The 19,353-nt window shown below is 33.1% G+C and overlaps 2 protein-coding genes across 16 annotated transcripts in view; one reads left to right on the top strand and one right to left on the bottom strand.

Annotated features, from left to right (window-relative positions):
• Positions 1-1,618, bottom strand: part of LOC106717231 (disco-interacting protein 2) — a 58,343-nt gene extending 56,725 nt beyond the window's left edge. For all 5 annotated transcript variants that reach the window (XM_014510978.2, XM_014510980.2, XM_014510979.2 and 2 more), the window contains exon 1: positions 1,424-1,618. In XM_014510978.2, the coding sequence (XP_014366464.1) occupies positions 1,424-1,508 (85 nt within the window). In that variant the 5' untranslated portion in view covers positions 1,509-1,618. The remainder of the gene's footprint in view (positions 1-1,423) is intronic.
• Positions 1,619-2,425: 807 nt separating this feature from the next.
• LOC106717251 (protein phosphatase 1 regulatory subunit 12C) overlaps positions 2,426-19,353 on the top strand; it is a 30,177-nt gene continuing 13,249 nt past the window's right edge. For 10 of the 11 annotated variants that reach the window (XM_014511019.2, XM_014511020.2, XM_014511024.2 and 7 more), the window contains exons 1-8: positions 2,426-2,969; positions 10,407-10,537; positions 12,722-12,843; positions 12,948-13,096; positions 13,338-13,493; positions 14,153-14,327; positions 17,036-17,114; positions 18,211-18,381. In XM_014511019.2, the coding sequence (XP_014366505.2) occupies positions 2,730-2,969; positions 10,407-10,537; positions 12,722-12,843; positions 12,948-13,096; positions 13,338-13,493; positions 14,153-14,327; positions 17,036-17,114; positions 18,211-18,381 (1,223 nt within the window). In that variant the 5' untranslated portion in view covers positions 2,426-2,729. The remainder of the gene's footprint in view (positions 2,970-10,406; positions 10,538-12,721; positions 12,844-12,947; positions 13,097-13,337; positions 13,494-14,152; positions 14,328-17,035; positions 17,115-18,210; positions 18,382-19,353) is intronic. The other variant, XM_014511025.2, reaches the window with a different exon arrangement.

Below are 19,353 nucleotides of genomic sequence, written 5' to 3'. Positions count from 1 at the left end.
TCAAACACGAACACAAATTGTGATTCGCGTACAGCTATAATGAACTTGGTGATCACCTAACACGGACCACTTCTGAGGCTTTTGAATGCAGTGACATTTGAATTAAATATATTACATAGTGTCATGACAGTAGAGTTCTAGGGCATTACTTGCAGGTACCAACTTCTTGAATCAGTATGTATTTGGTAGTCCTTAGATATTAGTATTTCATAAAACCTAAGGAAGTATTTAGTATGTGCACCATTGATGTTAGGAACTGTTTTATGATGAACCTGATTTCTGACGAAATTCATTAAAACTCATATATATTTCTTATCTTATATTTATATAATTTATCCTCACTGACAGAACAAAATGGAGAAAACATCTTAAAAATGATATGGGTTGGGTTTGTCTTCCTTCGCTTATGCCAAATAATTTTGATAGTGGAATAAACTAAAATGTAATTTCCAATTTCGCTGTGCATGCAATGCTATATTAAATAAATAAAAAAAAACATGTGATTAATAATGAGAATTTTTAATAATTTAATTGAGTACATTTCCATAGGTTTTATCAATGAAATTAGTGACATTCTATAGGAAGGGGATACAATGCATATCAATCTTTGATGAAAATGCATTAATGTATGGATACATAAAAAACTTTTAAAAGAAATATTTGAAGATAGGAAGATATTTGTAATTTATAATTATAAAACAAGTTATAAAACTTTTTTTAATTAATATTATTAGTTAATAAAGTATTCTGAATATGAAACTTGAATATATCAATAAAGTTTTGGGGCATTTTGTTTTAATACCAAATTAATGCTAACATCCAGTAGTGTGTCCCAATACACATCACAATAAAAAAAACCTTAGGACAAAGTTTAATTTTCTGTAATCTTTTAAATGCTGGTCCATTATTAAATCCACTATTCAAAGTGCCAACAAAACATTAAATATGCAAAGGATTAATTTTAACTACGCAGAGCATACAAAGGCAGCAATCTATATAATGCTCAAAATTACTTAATTAAATAATAATAGATTATTGAGATTGTCGACTGATGGATGTTTTAACAAACCATTTCCTTTTTGTTTAAAAAGCAATAAAATGTTAATAACTTTGAATACTTAATAGTTAAATGGTAAGCATGTCCAAGCTAAAAATTTTAAGCGCTTTATATTTTTGTTAGCAAGCATACATTTCTGCTACTACTATGTATGATACATATATACATACATTCATATACATACATACATATATTATATACATTTATATATATATGTATGTATGTATATGTATACCTGTATTATTTTAATGATACATATTATGAGTATATTCATATACTCGCGAGTACAACTTTTGAACTTAATTAACTAAAATAAAAAATAAAAAAAATATCGATCTCTAAAACGACTTGCAGCACTTGCCCTACCTTCAGATAACTCCAAGTCCAACTCAGCTAGTTTATCTCTTATTTCGTCTGGCAACTTGGAAATATCTACACTTAAGTCAGCCATTATGAAAAAACACTATTTTCACACAAAACAAATAAACTTAACGACAACAGTCCAAGACACCATCGTGACACATAGCCATCTTGAATTTTCAACTCTTTCTGACCGACTCCACTCGAGCACTGAACGAACAATGTCTCATTTAATCACCAGAGGACGCAAGTTTGCTTCGCTAGCTTGTTTTCTGTTTTAAAATAGACTTCGACCATAATTTTTTCAAAAAAAAAAATTCTTAAACTTCAACAAAAAAGAAAAATGAAACTCTTTTGAAAACATTAAATAATTAATTATCACCTTATACAAGTACCTATGTGTTTAATTTTAATTTTTGTGGACATATTGTCTATGGTTCCGTTTATAAACCCATAAATGTTACACGGACTGATTATAAGCTTAGTTCTTCAACAAATGGCAACACAGAGCACTTTGCTTACAAGTTACTTTCACTGTGGAGAAATGGACTAGGCAAAGAACGGCCGTTTATCCAAACACTGCCTAACGCCTTCGCTGGGTGCATATGGGTGCATATGGGTGCAATGCAATAGCCACTCCGTTAATATCAAAAAGTGTCACAAGTATCTGTTTTCCATAATTTCTTACAGAACTAGCCACGAAAGCAGCGCTCTTTCACCAGGTTATATATGTTTTTTGAATTATTGGATCAACCAAACCGATCGTTACCAACGGTGCAGCGGTTGACTAAGGCATAGTCATCCCTAACCCTTACCTAAGGACATAGGATAACATGCGAGCACATTAGTGAAATGATGAAAATAAACGCGTGCAGACTTGAAGGGTCCTGTCCTTAAAAGTCAAAGGCTATTTATGGAAACACTGATTGAAGTATTTCAGTGTTACCACCCCAATTGGTGGTAAATTCCAAAGAGTACATAAATTCACCATTCCTTCCGTCACTTTTGGTCTGATTGACTTACTTATTTTAAAGTTATTCTCGTAATGGCTGCCACGCTCAACCCGTAGTGTATTGGTTATATGATCAAAATTAAAGTGCATCAGTGTGATTTTTTAGTAATTTAGCGTGTATTTTAAACAATGAGCGCGTGTAAACTGTTTTCGTAGAAATCTCCATAGAACGAATGTTATAAAACTTTTTGCCAATAATTATGTACTCGGCATTTATGAAATACATTTAAAAAGACTTTTATATATCACCTTTTAAACTAAATCTGGTTATAAATTGTCAACTGCTTTGCTGTTACAAACATGGATTCAAGGTCGTCATCAGCTCTGTTCAAAAGAGCCGAACAGTTAAAAAGGTGGCAAGAATCGGATACCAACAAACAGTCATCTAAACCGAGATACGCGGCGAGGATACATTTTTCAACTGGCACTGTATTTCTAGCAGCATGTAAAGCTGGAGATAAAGAAGAAATTCAGAGACTTTTAAACATGGGCGCTGACATCAATACACCAAATGTAGACGGCCTTACGGCCTTGCATCAAGTGAGTACCATTACTACTACATTTTTTTTTGGTAGAAATAGCAAACAAACAAGTATGTCATATTTTTATAATAACTGTAATGTAACATATGCTGTAATTATATGAACTATAGGTTTCACTCATCACCAAACTTTGCATTGAAATAACTGATTATATTAGGGAATATGAAGAAAGAAGACAATGTGTGTAGCACTTCACTTTGAAGGTAGGAAGATGTTGTAGGTTTAAACATGTTATATTATTTTCAATTCAACATTCTATTTTTTCAATTCAATGTAGGGTACTTTTGAAAATACAACATTGTTATTTTGAAGCTATATTTTCCTGATCCAATTTTAGTTTATCAATTCATTTGTGAAAATATTATTGGTTAGGTAGTTTTTCTAATTTCAATTCTACAACATTTCAAATTTCATACAATCATCATTGCCGTATGAAAAGCATCAAGCTACTGTATGTAATTTATTTATATATGTGATTGTGTTCTGATTTATAAAATTTATTTATTGGGTACTTTAAACATTGGTGTATTTTATAATTTTCATGATTTCTGTATTTCATATTCATAAAATCAGCTTATTTCTGGGATTGTTTCAACTCAAGTGGGCCTTGATCTTCATCAATAAGTTCAACCCTAACTTTACTTTTTATACAGGTACAAAATAAAATTGTGCACCCCCTAAATCTTAACAAATGGTTGCCTTTGAATTGTTAAGAATGGTTAAGTTTGTTAAATATTACCAAATTTATTAAATATAAAACAATATACATAAGTTGAAATGTTTTGAGAGGCGGTTTTTGGGTTTGGCTTTATACAATTTTGTTGGTGGGTACTTCAAAAAATGCCTTTTATAATCATAATAGTTGCTTGTAACATCAAGGGTTAAGCAACATCCATGTGTTAACAATGCTCAGAAATTATTACACAAAACACTACATCTACCTTTCAATGAAAAAGTTCTGAACTCAATAATGTGGCCGTTTAATTCTTATTTTCATTTTTTATTTGATCCTGTAAAAAGTATAAATGCACACACAAAAAAAAGAAGTTCCTATGTCCGTCTCCTAGTTCTAACCTACCTCACTATCAATTTTCAGCTAAATCAGTTCGACCGATCTTGAGTTATAAATAGTGTAACTAACACGACTTTCTTTTATATACATACTAGCTGTCGCCCGCGACTCCGTCCGCGCGCAGTTAAAAAATGGAGGGGGGGTTATGAAAAATAGATGTTGGCCGATTCTCAGACCTACTGAATAAGCTCACAAAATTTCATGAGAATCGGTCAAGCTGTTTCAGAGGAGTACGGTGACGAAAACTGTGACATGAGAATTTTATATATTAGATATAGATTTTATATTTGACTTAACTGGGCAGATCTGTATGAAATTTTGTTAGGTTATATTAGAAGGTCTGGACAGAAAAAATCTTGCATTATGACATTAGAAGTAATTTTTATGAATTAAATTTTTGAAATTGTTTGGCATTGCTATACATTCCGCATTCAAATACTAATATTTTGTATAACAAAGGTTTGTTCTAAAAAAAAAGTTTTGATGTCTAATAACCAAAAACCATGGCTTAGATATGAATAAAATCTATTACAGGCTTTTCGACATATTTGAATAAAGGTAAAATAAAACATTACAGGGCTCTAGCGCCTAAACTACTCAACTATTTATAGAGGCAAGTGAGGTTAAATCAATAGATTATCTACCAAGGAATCTGTTGTACACATCTTTCCCGGATATCCTGTAGATTACACTGTGGAGTATTATAGGCTACATATTTTACCGGGGAAATGCAATATTACTGGATAAAGTGTATGGTCTGTTTAGTTTTTATTATAATTACTTAATAACTCAGCATCAAAATAAACTCATAGGTCAATAAAGTCAAAAGAAGGCGTGGATTGATTGATTGATGGATATTAAAACTCATTTAGATAAAATATGGTTTTTTATTCCGGCAAAATAAACCATACTTTTTGGAATGGAGTTTAACGTTTTTCACATATTACAGGCAAAATAATCCGTCATATTTATGCCGCCATTGAATTCTTGGGTTGCGCAATTGTAATTTGGTTGCATGGGAGTTTCGCCAGTTCGGTCACTAGTACAGAATTAGAACCTCACTGTCTACGTCTACGGCGCTATCCGAAACGGAAACTAACCATCGCAGAGTCGGTTACTTTTCATACATTTCTACACATTTCAAAGTGTTATTGCGATTAATCTTTTTTCTTTCTTACAATTTTTTCGGATCGATCTTAAGGAACTAGTATTGGGTTTGGTCGTAGGTTTGTCTCATGTGCCGCATATGATCTATCGATGGTCTAGATGGCTGAAGTGTATTGGATTAGTATACTGTTCATCAGATGAATTATCGCACGGGCCTTTTGTTTATCTGTAACGATGACGATATTTAATAAAAGTGTAGGTTATCAAAAATAATTTAAAAAATATGGAAATGTTATACAAATGGTATGGCTATATAGATCTTGTTATTGCTTTTAAAACACAACTATCTTTTTTTAAACCAGACTTAAATACTTGAACATTAAATGGAGTGGATACACTGCTCGGGAGACGTAATCCCTAGAAATCTTGATGTTACCGCCCGCAGGAAATATTAATGAGACACAATCAAGATAATTAATATGACTCGACCGTTATCTTTAGAGGCCGTACATTACCAATATAACACAAATTAGATTGCTTACGAAAACATTTTAAAGAATATCGCGAGCGTCTGTTTATTTTTGAATATCCCCTATATATATCGATAATACAGTTTAATTTTCGCGTATGTCAACATTTGCTTTATACATTGAACTTGATACACTAAATCGACGCTTAGTGTACTCGTATTATTTTCTCATGAGTACAGGAAAGAATTGAATGCTCCATTGCTTTCCTAAGATAATATTGACATTACACACGGGCGATTCCATAAACACGATTGTACTCGTATAGCTTTTAAACGCTCGCCTTGTTGCTTCTAAGTACTAAGTACTGAGCTTTATTGGTTAGTTCGAAATCCTGACAATGTGGTTCTTTTAATCGATTGATTAACTGCTCTAGAAAAACATCAACTTGGTAGTAAACATATTACATTATAGTCTTTATAGATTTCGGAGGAATGTTTTGGTTTTAATAAGTTTTTAATTGTCCTGCAAATTTAGGTTATCTTGACAATGAGTCAATGAAACGTATGCTAGGCCATGTCAATAAACTATCAATTTAGTGAGAATTTGAAACGCAACTTTAGAAATATCTCAACGATAATCGCTGCTAAGACTAATTCTTGTATGCTACCGTGCTAGAAAGAGAAATACTTATAAAATAGAGCGTTAATTCGAATATGACGACTGACGGAGGGTTATTAGGATAATCTTTCGAATTTGTAATCGTTAGTGTATCAATAATTTCCACACTCGAATGCTATTCTGTAGATCTGTATTAATACGAGCAAAGTAAACGCAGGACTGGCTTTCGCAATACCTACTCGATTTATTTTGGCAGGTTTTGATCACGGATGCGTATTGGTTTCGCTCTCTACCGCGCGTTGTATTATTATATACTTGTGTTTTTAATACGCTGTATTTATCTCATCATCATTCATCTATTACATAAACCCCAAATTAGGTCACTTACTTTTCTTACCCCGAATTTCGTAATTTCGTTCTCACTCATTTCAAGTTTTTTTTAATTATTTTTTTATTAATAGATACAAAGTATAAGACGTTACTTTTAACTTAGTTTTTTGATTTGATCAGCATGAATTACTATGCTACATTGGTAGATAAAACACCTCTACTGGTTAGAAATTGATTTTTCTCGTTACTGGTTTCCAGTGACCTGCTTTTAGAGAAGTCGTAACTGACAGCCGGCATAATGGGAACGCCCCAATTATTGTCCTAACATCTAAACACGTTGCCTAAATCCGAAGTTTGATGATGTCATTGACCGACCCAAATATTTTGCCTGAGGAATGATGTATTGCTGAATGATGATCGTAGTGTAAATTTATAAATAAGCGGGCAACATTTTTCGAGGTCATGTCAGACAGTGGCGAATCGTTGATATTGAGAACATCAGGATGCACACGCGTCTATTATGTTTTATTTTAATTTTATTGGACATAGACACAAAGAAGGGTGTTTTAGACCTATATAAGTCTATATCTCAATGGAAAAAAATACCAACTTGGAGAATAGTGATGAGAAATAATATTACTATCTTAATCTTATAAATAACTAGCTTTTACCCGCGACTCCGTCCGCGCTTAATAAAAATTAGAAAACGGGGTAAAAATTATCCTATGTCCTTTTCCTGGTTCTAAGCTACCTGCCCACCAATTTTCAGTCAAATCGATTCAGCCGTTCTTGAGTTATAAATAGTGTAACTAACACGACTTTCTTTTATATATATAGATTAACACCACTATATTTAGACCGTTCGGATTAAAACGATTAGCGGACTCCACTTGTACACACTATAGAGTTTATTTACGATTGTAACCAGGTTTGTGGTTATAACACTGTTATAGTTTTTACGCGAAAAAATAATCAGATATTAAAATTAATCATAAAGACTAATGTAAACTGTTTAACTTATTTATTGAATGCATAAAAAAGCAAATAAAACATGTAAATTTATTGAATAGAAAAGTGCACTTATTTTGTGAGCCCATTGTATTATGTTTTATGTACAAAGTGCAATGCCTGTATCCGGCTGCTTTGATAATGAAAGGGAATATGACGTAGTTTTGTATTCCACAAACTATTGTTAGTATTGTTTGTTTATAATTTTACTAGATTATGAAACTGATGAAAAATTTACAATTTAAGATATCATTTCAAACGTAGGTATCTACCAATTTATACTATGATGTTCATCATATGTTTTTAAAATATGGAGAATCTAACTGAATCTTTTATGTCAACTTTAAAGTAAAAACGTACGCAAAATGAATATACATTGAGTAATAGTTTTCGACATTTTTCAAAGTAATTGAATTACTTCAAATTCATAATATGTTAAATTTGTCTATAGTACACAATATCGCTAGTAAAATTACAAATTGATAGAGTGTAAACACTTGCAATGGGCTTAGTGACAAAGATCTTAGATGGCTCGGTCTTTATTTATTAATTTGTGACTTCACAAACCAAAAGTAATATTGACCAGAAGTATTCGAGCGAAATTCTATTTTCAGAGCATTAAATCTCTTTTACGTCTGTCTATAAAAGCTATTGTAGATACAAGGCGTTTATATTTTTAGCAAAAAACTTTTGTTTTATGAATCAACTAAAAGCAGAAAACATCCGTCCTGTAACAGCCAAACAAAATAATCGATCTCGAACCGTTTTAACTTATCTGAGTGTAGCATTTTAACCCATATACTACCTTCTTTAAAAATATTTATTGCTTATTAAAAATTGTATTTTTTTAATGTTTATATTTGGAGCAAGTGTCATGTTGCAAATGCGAATTTGTTGTTTAACTAGCTGAGCACGCACGGCATGCGCGTAATGCAAAATATGAAAATACCTATTTTTTATTAAATCTATTTATGGTAGAAAGACCCCTGAACCAATTTCAGAACACTCTTCAAAACATTCATAACAAACTATTCAATGGTTTATGAATACATCAACGACAAAAATATAAACGTTCATTTTTATTTACAAAAAAGAAGAGATTAACACGAAGACACACAATATAATGCATTTGAGATTTCAAACATTACCTACTCGTCCATTTTAACCTAGCGAAACTTATCTTACTAATGCGAAGCAAACTGTGACTGGGCCGTTTACACCGTGCGTTATTATGTGGACGGACTCCGACAAATTTGCACCGCGCATCAATTTATCATTTCGAAGTAAGGATCCGACGGTCCGTACCAATTCTACGGTACGTCATCCGCGGTTTCCTGTACAGTGGAATCGCGCCTTGATGATTCGTAAATCTCTTTTAACACCTCTTTAAATTAACTATTAGCTTACTTTCGCTATATTATATAATAACGATAGCTATATACATAAAAGGTATTTAATTTATGATGGATTCAATAAACAGACGAAATCCTACACCGTAGATGGTGAAAATATAATATCATTATTCATAACTTTTTCGCGTTGCGATATATCTTTGAATATAATAGCTTTGCGAATGTTTTTGCTGTCGCGCTTAGTAACTGATATATCATAATATTATGATGAGATAGCGATTATGATCAAGCGAAATTACTAATTCATGATTTAAGATTTAAATACACAATGTTGGTGGCAGTTACATGCCGGTCTTTGCGCAAAAATATCAATTTGATAAGTGTTTTGCTTTAGCACATGTCCAATAGAACCTGTCTCTTGGTTAAAATTAATGGACAAAATGTACTTTTACTCATACAAAAGTAATGACATTTATTAATACAAAAAATGTTTTTATTTAAAGTCTGCCTAACACATTTTATCAAAAGTTTTAAAGCAATATTTAAGTTATCTTTTGTACGTCTGGGATTAGATGAAGTTTACGTCGATACCTATCATTTTGAACTCTAATTGAATTAAAATATATGATGGCCAATTTATGTGTACAAATGAATCTAGTGGCTAGGTGTCTGACTTTCTGTCCCATTATAACAATTCTACTTCTGTTGATCGTACAGTAATAATAATAATATTTTTGCTTGCTTTTTTGTATTGCGAAGTAAAAATGTGTGTGATGCTTGCTTAATAAATATTGTAAAACTCTTAGCGAAACGTTTTTAAATTCCTACTATAAGCCTGCTAATCGACTGTTTTTATATAATATTATTATGTATTTGTTATTTATCTTGTAACGTAAATTAGGCCCACTTCCCGTTGTCAGATATTTCTGAAATTTAGTACACACCTTTCGTACAGTTGACAATGCAATTTTTTATTCAGTGTCATTGTAAATCCATATAAATACTGATAAGTAGAATCTAGAACAATATCATAAATCCAAGATAGTTGGCAATAGAAAATTCATATAATTTTGTACAGCCACCCCAACATAGGCATCAAATGAAAGGGCTTGACGAGCAATGTAGTAAATGGCTGCCGACATGTCGGATAACATATTATTGCACAATCTCCCAACATGGGTGTCAAATAAAAGAATTTGACTAATAGAACAAACTGGTAAAAAGTTCAATTCAAATAAAGTTTAGGAATTGACTAAAAAAATAATTAATCTAAAATATTAGTAGCAATAATTTCTTGTAAGCAACAATTTTTACAAACATTTCTAATGCTATCAAAAGTTAGGCTTTACAGACAGAAACGTTAATTCTAAGACACGCGACATATCCGAACGATGTTTAAATGACCTCTGCTTAATATTTTATTTATAAAAGTATATAGTTTTTGAGACCGTGATTTATTTTAAAGCACAACTTTTCAGGCGTGCATTGATGATAATATGGACATGGTGGAGTTCCTAGTGAGCCACGGCGCAGATGTGAATCGACGGGACAACGAGGGCTGGACCCCCTTACACGCCACAGCGTCTTGCGGGATCGACAGCATCGCGAGGTAACTATTGTTGCAAGCGAATGTACAATATTATTTGAATGTTGTTTATTTTTTATATAAAAAATCCGGCAACACTCCACACATCTCTAATGCTTACCTATAAAACAAAAATTGCTACGTGGCAGAGCAGTAGATGCTATAGAATTACATGGATATTAATAATATTTATTTAATTCGTATACTTTGTTCCGCAGATATTCATAAATTATTAATTATTAACAATGCATGCTAATGAGGTGAACCTGAGCGCTAATAAAAATATGGCATGATAAATAAAATACTTTTTGTATGTCAGACTATAGAACGATACAATTTTTATTATTTTCCCCTTTATCTCAATACTTAAAAGTTTTATTTTTATTCGAAGTGGCCGGTCGTTTGTTAGCATTGGCTTACATTTAGGTATGTACTAGCTTTCACCCGCGACTCCATCCTCGCGGAATTAAAAAAAAAACTTAGTAACCTATGTGTTCTTCCTGACTATGTTCTATATACATGTCAAGTTTCATACATATCTACTGACCCGTTTTGAAGATACCTTCTAACATTCATTCATCCATCCGTCCATCCATCCACTCATTTAAACATTCTCGTTTATAATATTAGTAAGATTAGGCTCGATGTGGAGATTTGACCTAAAGTCCATATAACATACGTTGTGTTCACTAGGGCTGACATACTACTTCGCGGTTGGGTGTTTTTAAAAAGTCGCTTTGCCTTTCTGCCACCTTTCCAGATCGATAACGCCTAATAGATTACGTTACCAGTAAATTGCAGCCTTATTTTATTAAAGTTAACGGTCGTTCAGTTCCAATCTTCTTTTTTCATATTTTTTAATAATTATTAGATGAAGATATGACTTGGACGGGTAAACACGGAGTATTTTTATAGAGGTGAACAAAGTGCCTCTAGACTTGATGGTGGTCCTTAAGCGCACTTTACCCTTTTACAAAGTTCATTTTTAAAATTAGTTAATTTGAAAAGTTACACGTTGCATCAAATGTAACATTTGTAAATGAAATATATGAATAACATACAGTGCAAAAATTACAGTGTCCGCATGGAAATAAAATTTTCATAGTTACATGATGTTATTTGCCTTATTTATAACTAAAAATTATTTTTTGAAACATTTCTTTTTCTCGTGTCTGCTAATCCGCAGTTGATCCGTGAAATCTCAGAAATGGCTGGACCGATTTTGACGGTTCTTTTACTCGGAGTTAGTTGAATTATTCGGTATTGACTTAAGTTTTTTTTTTTAATTAAACGCTTATGAAATCTCGAACACCAGTATTAGTTTTTAATTTACAAACAATTTTATGTGGTCAGTGGGTGCATAGAAGTAAGATTTGAAAAGCCTCTACACTTTAATGATTTTAGTTACCAAATCACTGATTTTATCCGTGTAGTAAAATAATTGTAATGCCTCGGTGTAAAAGTTATTTCTAGTTTTATGTCTATTCATCTCATTTTGGGTAACTCACCACATCTCAAACGACTCGAAATTTTTTGCACTGCTCAAAATAATAGAAAACAAAACAAGTATATCGCAAGGAAAACGTATTTTTTTCTAGATGTATATACACCATAAATAATAAATAAATAATATTATTTAATTAAATAACCAATTTTCACAAAATTGGTGGGACTCTGTCTTCTGAACTAGTTAAAACTATGTTTCGGGAGGCAGCGCCTTCTTTTATCTATTACTTAAAGTTATTAAAAGTTAGTTGCTATATTATGTATATTGAAAGGTACATTATATTTATACTATAATTATTTCCTGATTAGGAAAATCAGAGTTACGTATCAAACATACATATTACCATTCAAACATTCGCATTTTTTGTATTAATAAAAAAATAATATTAATATCAATATTTTTCATCTGTAATTTTTCAATTAATTGTAATAGCTTCCTAAAAGGCTGTATTTATATTGCTGGTAAGAATAAAACAATTTTTCTATAAGCAGAACAGATAGCATAAAGACCAGCTTTGGTTACTGTACATTGACTGGTCATATAGCTCTAAATTAACTAGCCCAGCTAGCACGTGGTTAAGTGGAAAGACGGTCTTAAGATAACCCTTTGCAAACAAAGATACTTCATCTATGACTTACTTCCTCCTCTTTGAGAAAATATTTTTCTAAAATAATTTATAAAATCAATATTTTGTTTTTCAGGTTCCTGATCGAGAACGGGTCGGACGTGGCTGCTGTAAATTATGATGGAGAGCTGCCTATCGACCTCGCGGAAATCCCTGAAAGCATGCGCGTACTGCTAAGACAGGCAATAGAGTCTCAAGGTATACCATACAAATACATTTGTTTCAGTCATTTTGTATATTTTATGAAATATCTAACTCTAACCCTTTTATTATTTGGCTATTAATATTAAATTTGTTTTAAGGTATTGATTGTGAAAAATGTCGTAAAGCCGAGTCGACAGCTCTATTAATGGACGCGAGGCAATGGGCAAAAAATGGATACGTGGAAGTGCGTGACCCGAAAACAGGAGGAACTCCCTTACACGTGGCCGCCGCTAAAGGTTACTTAGAAGTAAGTATGATTTTGCTTCTTGACTTTTCAAGATATACAGTACGACGACGTGGTAGGATTGTCGGTGAAAATTTTGACCACTTCATGGTAAAAGAGCCACTGTCAGACTTATTTAATGAATACGCTCAAAAATAACCGATGCAACTGTTAGCTTTTTAATAAATCGATGATAATGATTTTAAACCCGTTTAAAAATATGTCAGCGTATTTATAAAACAAAAAATATTTACTTATTTTATAGGTGGCTAAAATCCTTCTGGAGGAATGCAAGATTGATGCAAACTGCGTTGATTACGAGGGATGGACCCCGCTGCATGCAGCAGCACTGTGGGGACAAAAAGAAGTGGCGACTCTTTTAATCAATTATGGGGCAAAACTTGACATCAAGAATTATTCAGTGAGTGATTACTTCTTTCTCATTTCAGTTTCTGAATATATGAAATAGATGTTAAATCTTTTAGACTGAGGAGGAATTGAGAGAATATTGATATGTTTCTGGTCAACTAATCCTCTATCTCTTTTGTAATTTACTCTTTACTTTTCTCATTTCTTTTGCATATTTGGCAACACATCCTTATTTCATTTGCTTCTTCCTAATGCCTAGTTACCTTCAATTAAATTTATTTTTAGGGTTCCTCGAGAGGAAAAAACGGAACCTATATAGTATCACCATTTTGTATGTCCTACACTATTTTGTAATATCACTTTTTTGTACGTCCGTCTGTCTGTCTGTGAAGACCCTTTTTCTCAGGAACTTGTAGAGGTATAAATCTGGGATTTGTTTTTCCTAAGAAATTCTATATAGCCCAATTAAGGACATTTTGCTGCTGGAGAAAAAAATAATGCGATGGCCCTGTGTGTCACCTTTGGATAAATTGAACTATTTGCTCATTTGGAACCTTCTTCCATGAGAAATATGTTGTGTGTAACTAAAGGAAGCGAAACTGAAAAGCAAACATTATGTACACAACAGATATAACAGTACATAAAACTTTGTGTAAACTCCACTACAAAGATTTATTTATTTTAATTGCTGATTATTGTATATATTTACAGGGACAAACCTGTGTGGAAGTAGTAGATCCTAAAATCTCCTCCTGGTTGAAAGAAGCGGCCATGACTGCGCGTCGCAAGCTGCTTATCGCAGACAACACCAGGCCAAGAAGTGGCAGCTTTAGGCGCGTTCCGCCAAATTCTGCTGAAGAGCCCCGAGCGGAGAGCATTGTTAATGGTATAATTAACTCTTTTCTATGTACAACTCCTTGCTTACTTCTAATAATGTCTTACTAGCACATTATATTAGTGTGTAAAACAATCAGCTTGCGGACAAATACCTGCGCTTGGTTTCTTTTTCTTTCTTAAACATTTTTCTAAAATAACTTCACATTTTTTAACATAATTCTCACTAATGTTTTTGTGTTTTCACTATCCACCATGATAATGTGCCCTACGCAGTGTACATTGACAGATTCAAAATTCTGTTGTGAAGAATTCATTGTTCATCATAATATATATTGATATGGTTCATTACTATTCATGCAGCAGAAAATGGCTTATGCTCGAAGATAAAAAAGGCGATACCAAAATTTTTTATGAAAGTAAATGCCTGCAGCAAGTCAAAACCTCCTTGCGTGCGTAGTCAAAGTTTTAGAAGGTCTTTTAATGAAAATGATAAAGAGAAGTGTAAGTAAACAGACGAAAATAGTACTGGAACAGAGGTCTAAATGGAAGGGATGTTATATATTAGGTCCTTACATATGAAATTGGCGTTTTGTATGGGAGGAACAAAAAGTCGAATATTTTTTAATATAATATATTTAATTAATCAAAGTATGAACCATTATTTTCTATGCACTTTTGCCATCTCATAGGTAGTTCATAGATCCCTTTACTATAAAAACCAGTCGGACGGGAATCAATAAAATCTTTGAAGGCGATTTGGACTACCCCATCGGAGTTGAATTTTTTCCCTTGCAAGAAGTTATCCAAATTTCGAAAAAAATGGTAATCTGTTGGAGCAAGGTCCGGGGAGTACGGAGGATGTCTTAGACTTTCCAATTGAAGCTCTTCTAATTTAGTAGCCGTCTGTTGCGCAGTGTGTGGTCTAGCGTTGTCGTGAAGCAGCAGTGGCGTGGAGCGATTAACCAGCCTAGGTTGTTTAGCCGCTAGCTTTTCCATCATGGTTTGCAATTGCTGACAATAGACATCAGCCGTAATAGTCTGGCCAGATTTGAGAAAACTGTAATGAACAATACCGGCACTAGTCCACCAAACGCTTACAAGTAACTTTTTTGGGGTTAATTTTCGCTTGGGGCAGGATTTGGCTGGCTGGCCAGGATTTGGCTGGCTGGCCAGGATCCAACCATTGCTCTGAGCGCTTCCGATTATCGTAAAGAACCCATTTTTCATCACAGGTAATGATTCGGTTTAAAACACCTTCATTATTGTGCCGGTTTAGTAATGTAACGCAACAGTCGACGCGCGTTTGCCGGTTTGCTTCAGTCAATTCGTGAGGTACCCACCTTTCAAGCTTTTTAATCTTCCCAATTTGCTTCAAGTGAATTAAAACAGTTTTATCACTAACATCGCAGCCTGCAGCTAACTCTGACGTGGTTTGCAATGGATCCGCTTCCACAAAAGCCTTCAACTCTTCATTATCAACTTGAGTCTCAGGCCGTCCACGGGGCTTGTTCTGCAGATCGAAATTTCCAGAACGAAAACGTTGGAACCAAAAACGAACTGTGTTTTCTTTTGCAACACGACCGCCATACACATCATTCACCCTTCGAGTCGTTTCCACAGCACTAGTGCCACGGCGGAACTCGTACTCGTAAATAATGCGATATTTTAAGTTTTCCATTTTGTAAAATGAGTGACGCAAACAGAAAAAAACAGAAGAAAAAAAACAAATGAATGACGGACATCGAACCACAAATACATGAGTCTATAGCTGTACAAATTTGAATTTGGAATTCCTTACCAAAGAGGAGAAATTTGTGATTAAAGTGACAAGTACGAAAAACGCCAATTTCATATGTAAGGACCTAATATTAATAAAAAGGATCTTAATAAGCATCATTATTGTGTGGTGATGGACTCTAATTATTAACCATTGTCAAGACATTTATACTGCATTGTACACCAACTTAATACATGCAATGCGGTATTTTAAGAATTTCGTATTAAGTGTATACGAAATTCTTGAATTGTGAAATTAAATTCTTGCTAATTAGGTATTCGAGGCGTGTTTCTGCAATTTTGTGTTGTGAAACTTGTATGTGAAGCAACCTTAATTTTTCTTGTTACTGAAAAATTAAATGGAAACTGCATGAGTACCAATAAAATATTATCAATGTTTTTGTGTTGTCCATGAATGGTAGTTATTGAATGGGTATGTAGTTATCGATAAATTAGAAAATAAAAATAAATAAATTTGTGTTCGTCTTTATCTGGTAATAAAAAAGTGTTTTATCGTAATTTGTTTCTATGTATATAATATGAATCAAAGTAGTGCATGAAATCATTACATGTTTGCGCAAATAATATAAAATACCAAGGAAATTTGACTTTAATAATTAAAAGTAATCTGTTTCGTTGATTATATAAGACAATAGTGTTAAATGATAACTTGTTTCTGTCCGATATGTGCAAGTTGCATCACTATGTTTTCCTTCGCCGTAAGAACGTCAAATAAATGTACATAGAAAATTCGATAATCGAAAAACACATTTGTACATGGCGGGGATGGAACCTGGACCTTTAAGATTATGGTCTTTCCCGACCAAGCACTTAACAACTAAGACATCCACGATTAAACGAGCACTGCTCCTGAAATAAGTTTCGAAACTGGCTGCAGTATAGTCCATATTATATATAGTCCCAAATTAACATTTCAAATTGTGACATTAAATAAAACCAATATTCTATATGTTATTCCAGGGCAAACAAATTCAAATAACACTACTACGACCAACGATGTCACTATAAGACGCACGCACAGCTTTGAAAACGACAAGAGGTGAGTAATGGTTTATCATGTAATTGTCCATGGGGCAAACACTTACCCTAATGAAATGAAGGTGTATCTCAACTAACAGATTTATTACTCCTTACATACATTTTTGTCGGATAATACTTGTATTATATGCATGCATGGTTCAAAACTATAATTAAAAAACTTAACTTTGTTTTATTAAAGTCGAACTTCATAATGTTTAGAATATTTTTAATATTGTTTTTAATATAAACAGGTTTACGATAATGAGATACTACTTGGTCAACTTGTAATTCCTTAGGTTTCATACTTTGAATTCGTCTATATGAATTTTAATTCCGTAAACCATTTATGCTTTGAGGTTTAAACGGCAATTCTTTTGCTAAATAGTTAGAATGTTCTTTTTAAACCATTTCATAAACACATTATAGACTTAATAATATTTTCTGTCATTAATTTACTATCAAATAATGTTGGAGTGTCACAGTAACTGTGGGGTTGGACTGTAGTGGCACTTGTATTAATACTCATTATTGTCTCTTTTTAGTCAAAGAAAATGTATAAAGATAACTGATCCGGTGAGCATAACTCAAATTAAACTTTGACAGCTCATTATTGCCCTACCATCAATGACATAATAGTATCTCAAGATGTTATGACTGTAAGAAATATGTTACCTAACTATGATGTCATTTTGATAATGTCAATTTAAACAAATGTGGCAGCGGCAGCTGCACGGTTTAATGTTGCCATTTTTATAATATGATGCATGATGTTAAGAAATGTAGGTAAATTTGCTAATGTGTTTGAATGTATCAATTTAAATAGTACGGAATTACTACGACAACTGAAGTTGCAAATTAATTGTTCGGAGTTGCAACATGGCTGACTTTCAGAAATCAATAAATTTTTGCTCACTGTTTTACCTTAAAACTTGAATGCGCCTGACCATGTCAATGTCAAAAAACTGCCATAAGATCCTTGTAGGTCTTTAACCGCGACAGCAGCTCCTCTCTCACCGGATCAGATAGCCTTCTTTGATAACGATGGATGACATGTATTAATACGAGTTTTTGTGCGATGAAGTTTTGGAGTAAAGTGGTTGTGTGTATGCGAACAGCTTCACTCAGCGTTACCGCAACGTGACTGAACGCGTTAAAGCATCATCGTGTTCATCCATACCGCCCATGTCGCTGCAGTCTAGGCCGCCCTCATCATCCGTCGAAGTTAAAAGAAAAACTATCAAAATTAACAGCTCGGCAGGGCATACTAACAAGGATGTCCAAAACAGGTGCCGCGCTACTATCTTATTGCAATATGCTGCGACCAACGTATCAATTGTTTAGTCTTAAAATACCCAATACAGTATATTTCAATTATAACGACGATCTGACGACTACCATCACGTTGTCATCATCCAACGAAAGTCGTTTGATAGGCAGGAAGAAAGTTAAAAGATATGAACTATGCTCTCTATGGGTGGGGAAGAATTGCATGTGAATATAAATTGTGGGGGTACACCGGTCGCGGTAGACCTTTAAAGCAATGAATGGTTGGCGTGAAAGGTTCCGTGATTAAGGGAGTAGGGACTGAAATTACAAATGATAGATCCATCTCGAAGGCCTTGTGCACCGGCTCTACATGGAGTCAGATAAAGAAAAGAATAATGGGATCACCAAAATAACAGATTTTTTAAATTCATCTATACTTCCTAAATTACCACCTATTAATAAAAACTTAGTACAACTTTTGGCTGTGTCCCTGAGCATAAGAAATGTATTTGTTAGTTATAAATGAAATCTGCTGTATGAGTGCAAACTACATACATATTATGTGTAAATTAAGATCATTGGTCACAGTACGACATCAATTTTAATAAATTAACCAAACATTACACATAACTACTAACATATTAATTTTTATGGATATAATATAATTTTTCTTGAGACATGCATTCTTCCGCTTGATCCTCAGTCGTTAGATTATTGTGCTTTTTCTGATTATAATTTGTTTTTGAAATTAAGATAATCTAAATGATTTATTTAATTAACTAAAAAAAGTAATGATTTCAGTTAATTGATTATTTAATATTTAATTCACATTTTCTGATTTTTTATATAACGCTTTCTTGTAATTTTTTGATGTTTAATTATTAAAGAATATATTAGGCTAGGTATTGTCCATTTTTCCAACTTTTTGGCGGCTCCAAGGTCACTGCGTGTTGCAGAGTACCGCCTTCTCAATCCCTTTACGTCCCGCCACA

Source organism: Papilio machaon, chromosome Z (assembly GCF_912999745.1).
Source record: "Papilio machaon chromosome Z, ilPapMach1.1, whole genome shotgun sequence".
Taxonomy (NCBI): Eukaryota; Metazoa; Arthropoda; class Insecta; order Lepidoptera; family Papilionidae; genus Papilio; species Papilio machaon.
This window is presented reverse-complemented; position numbering and strand designations above follow the sequence as displayed.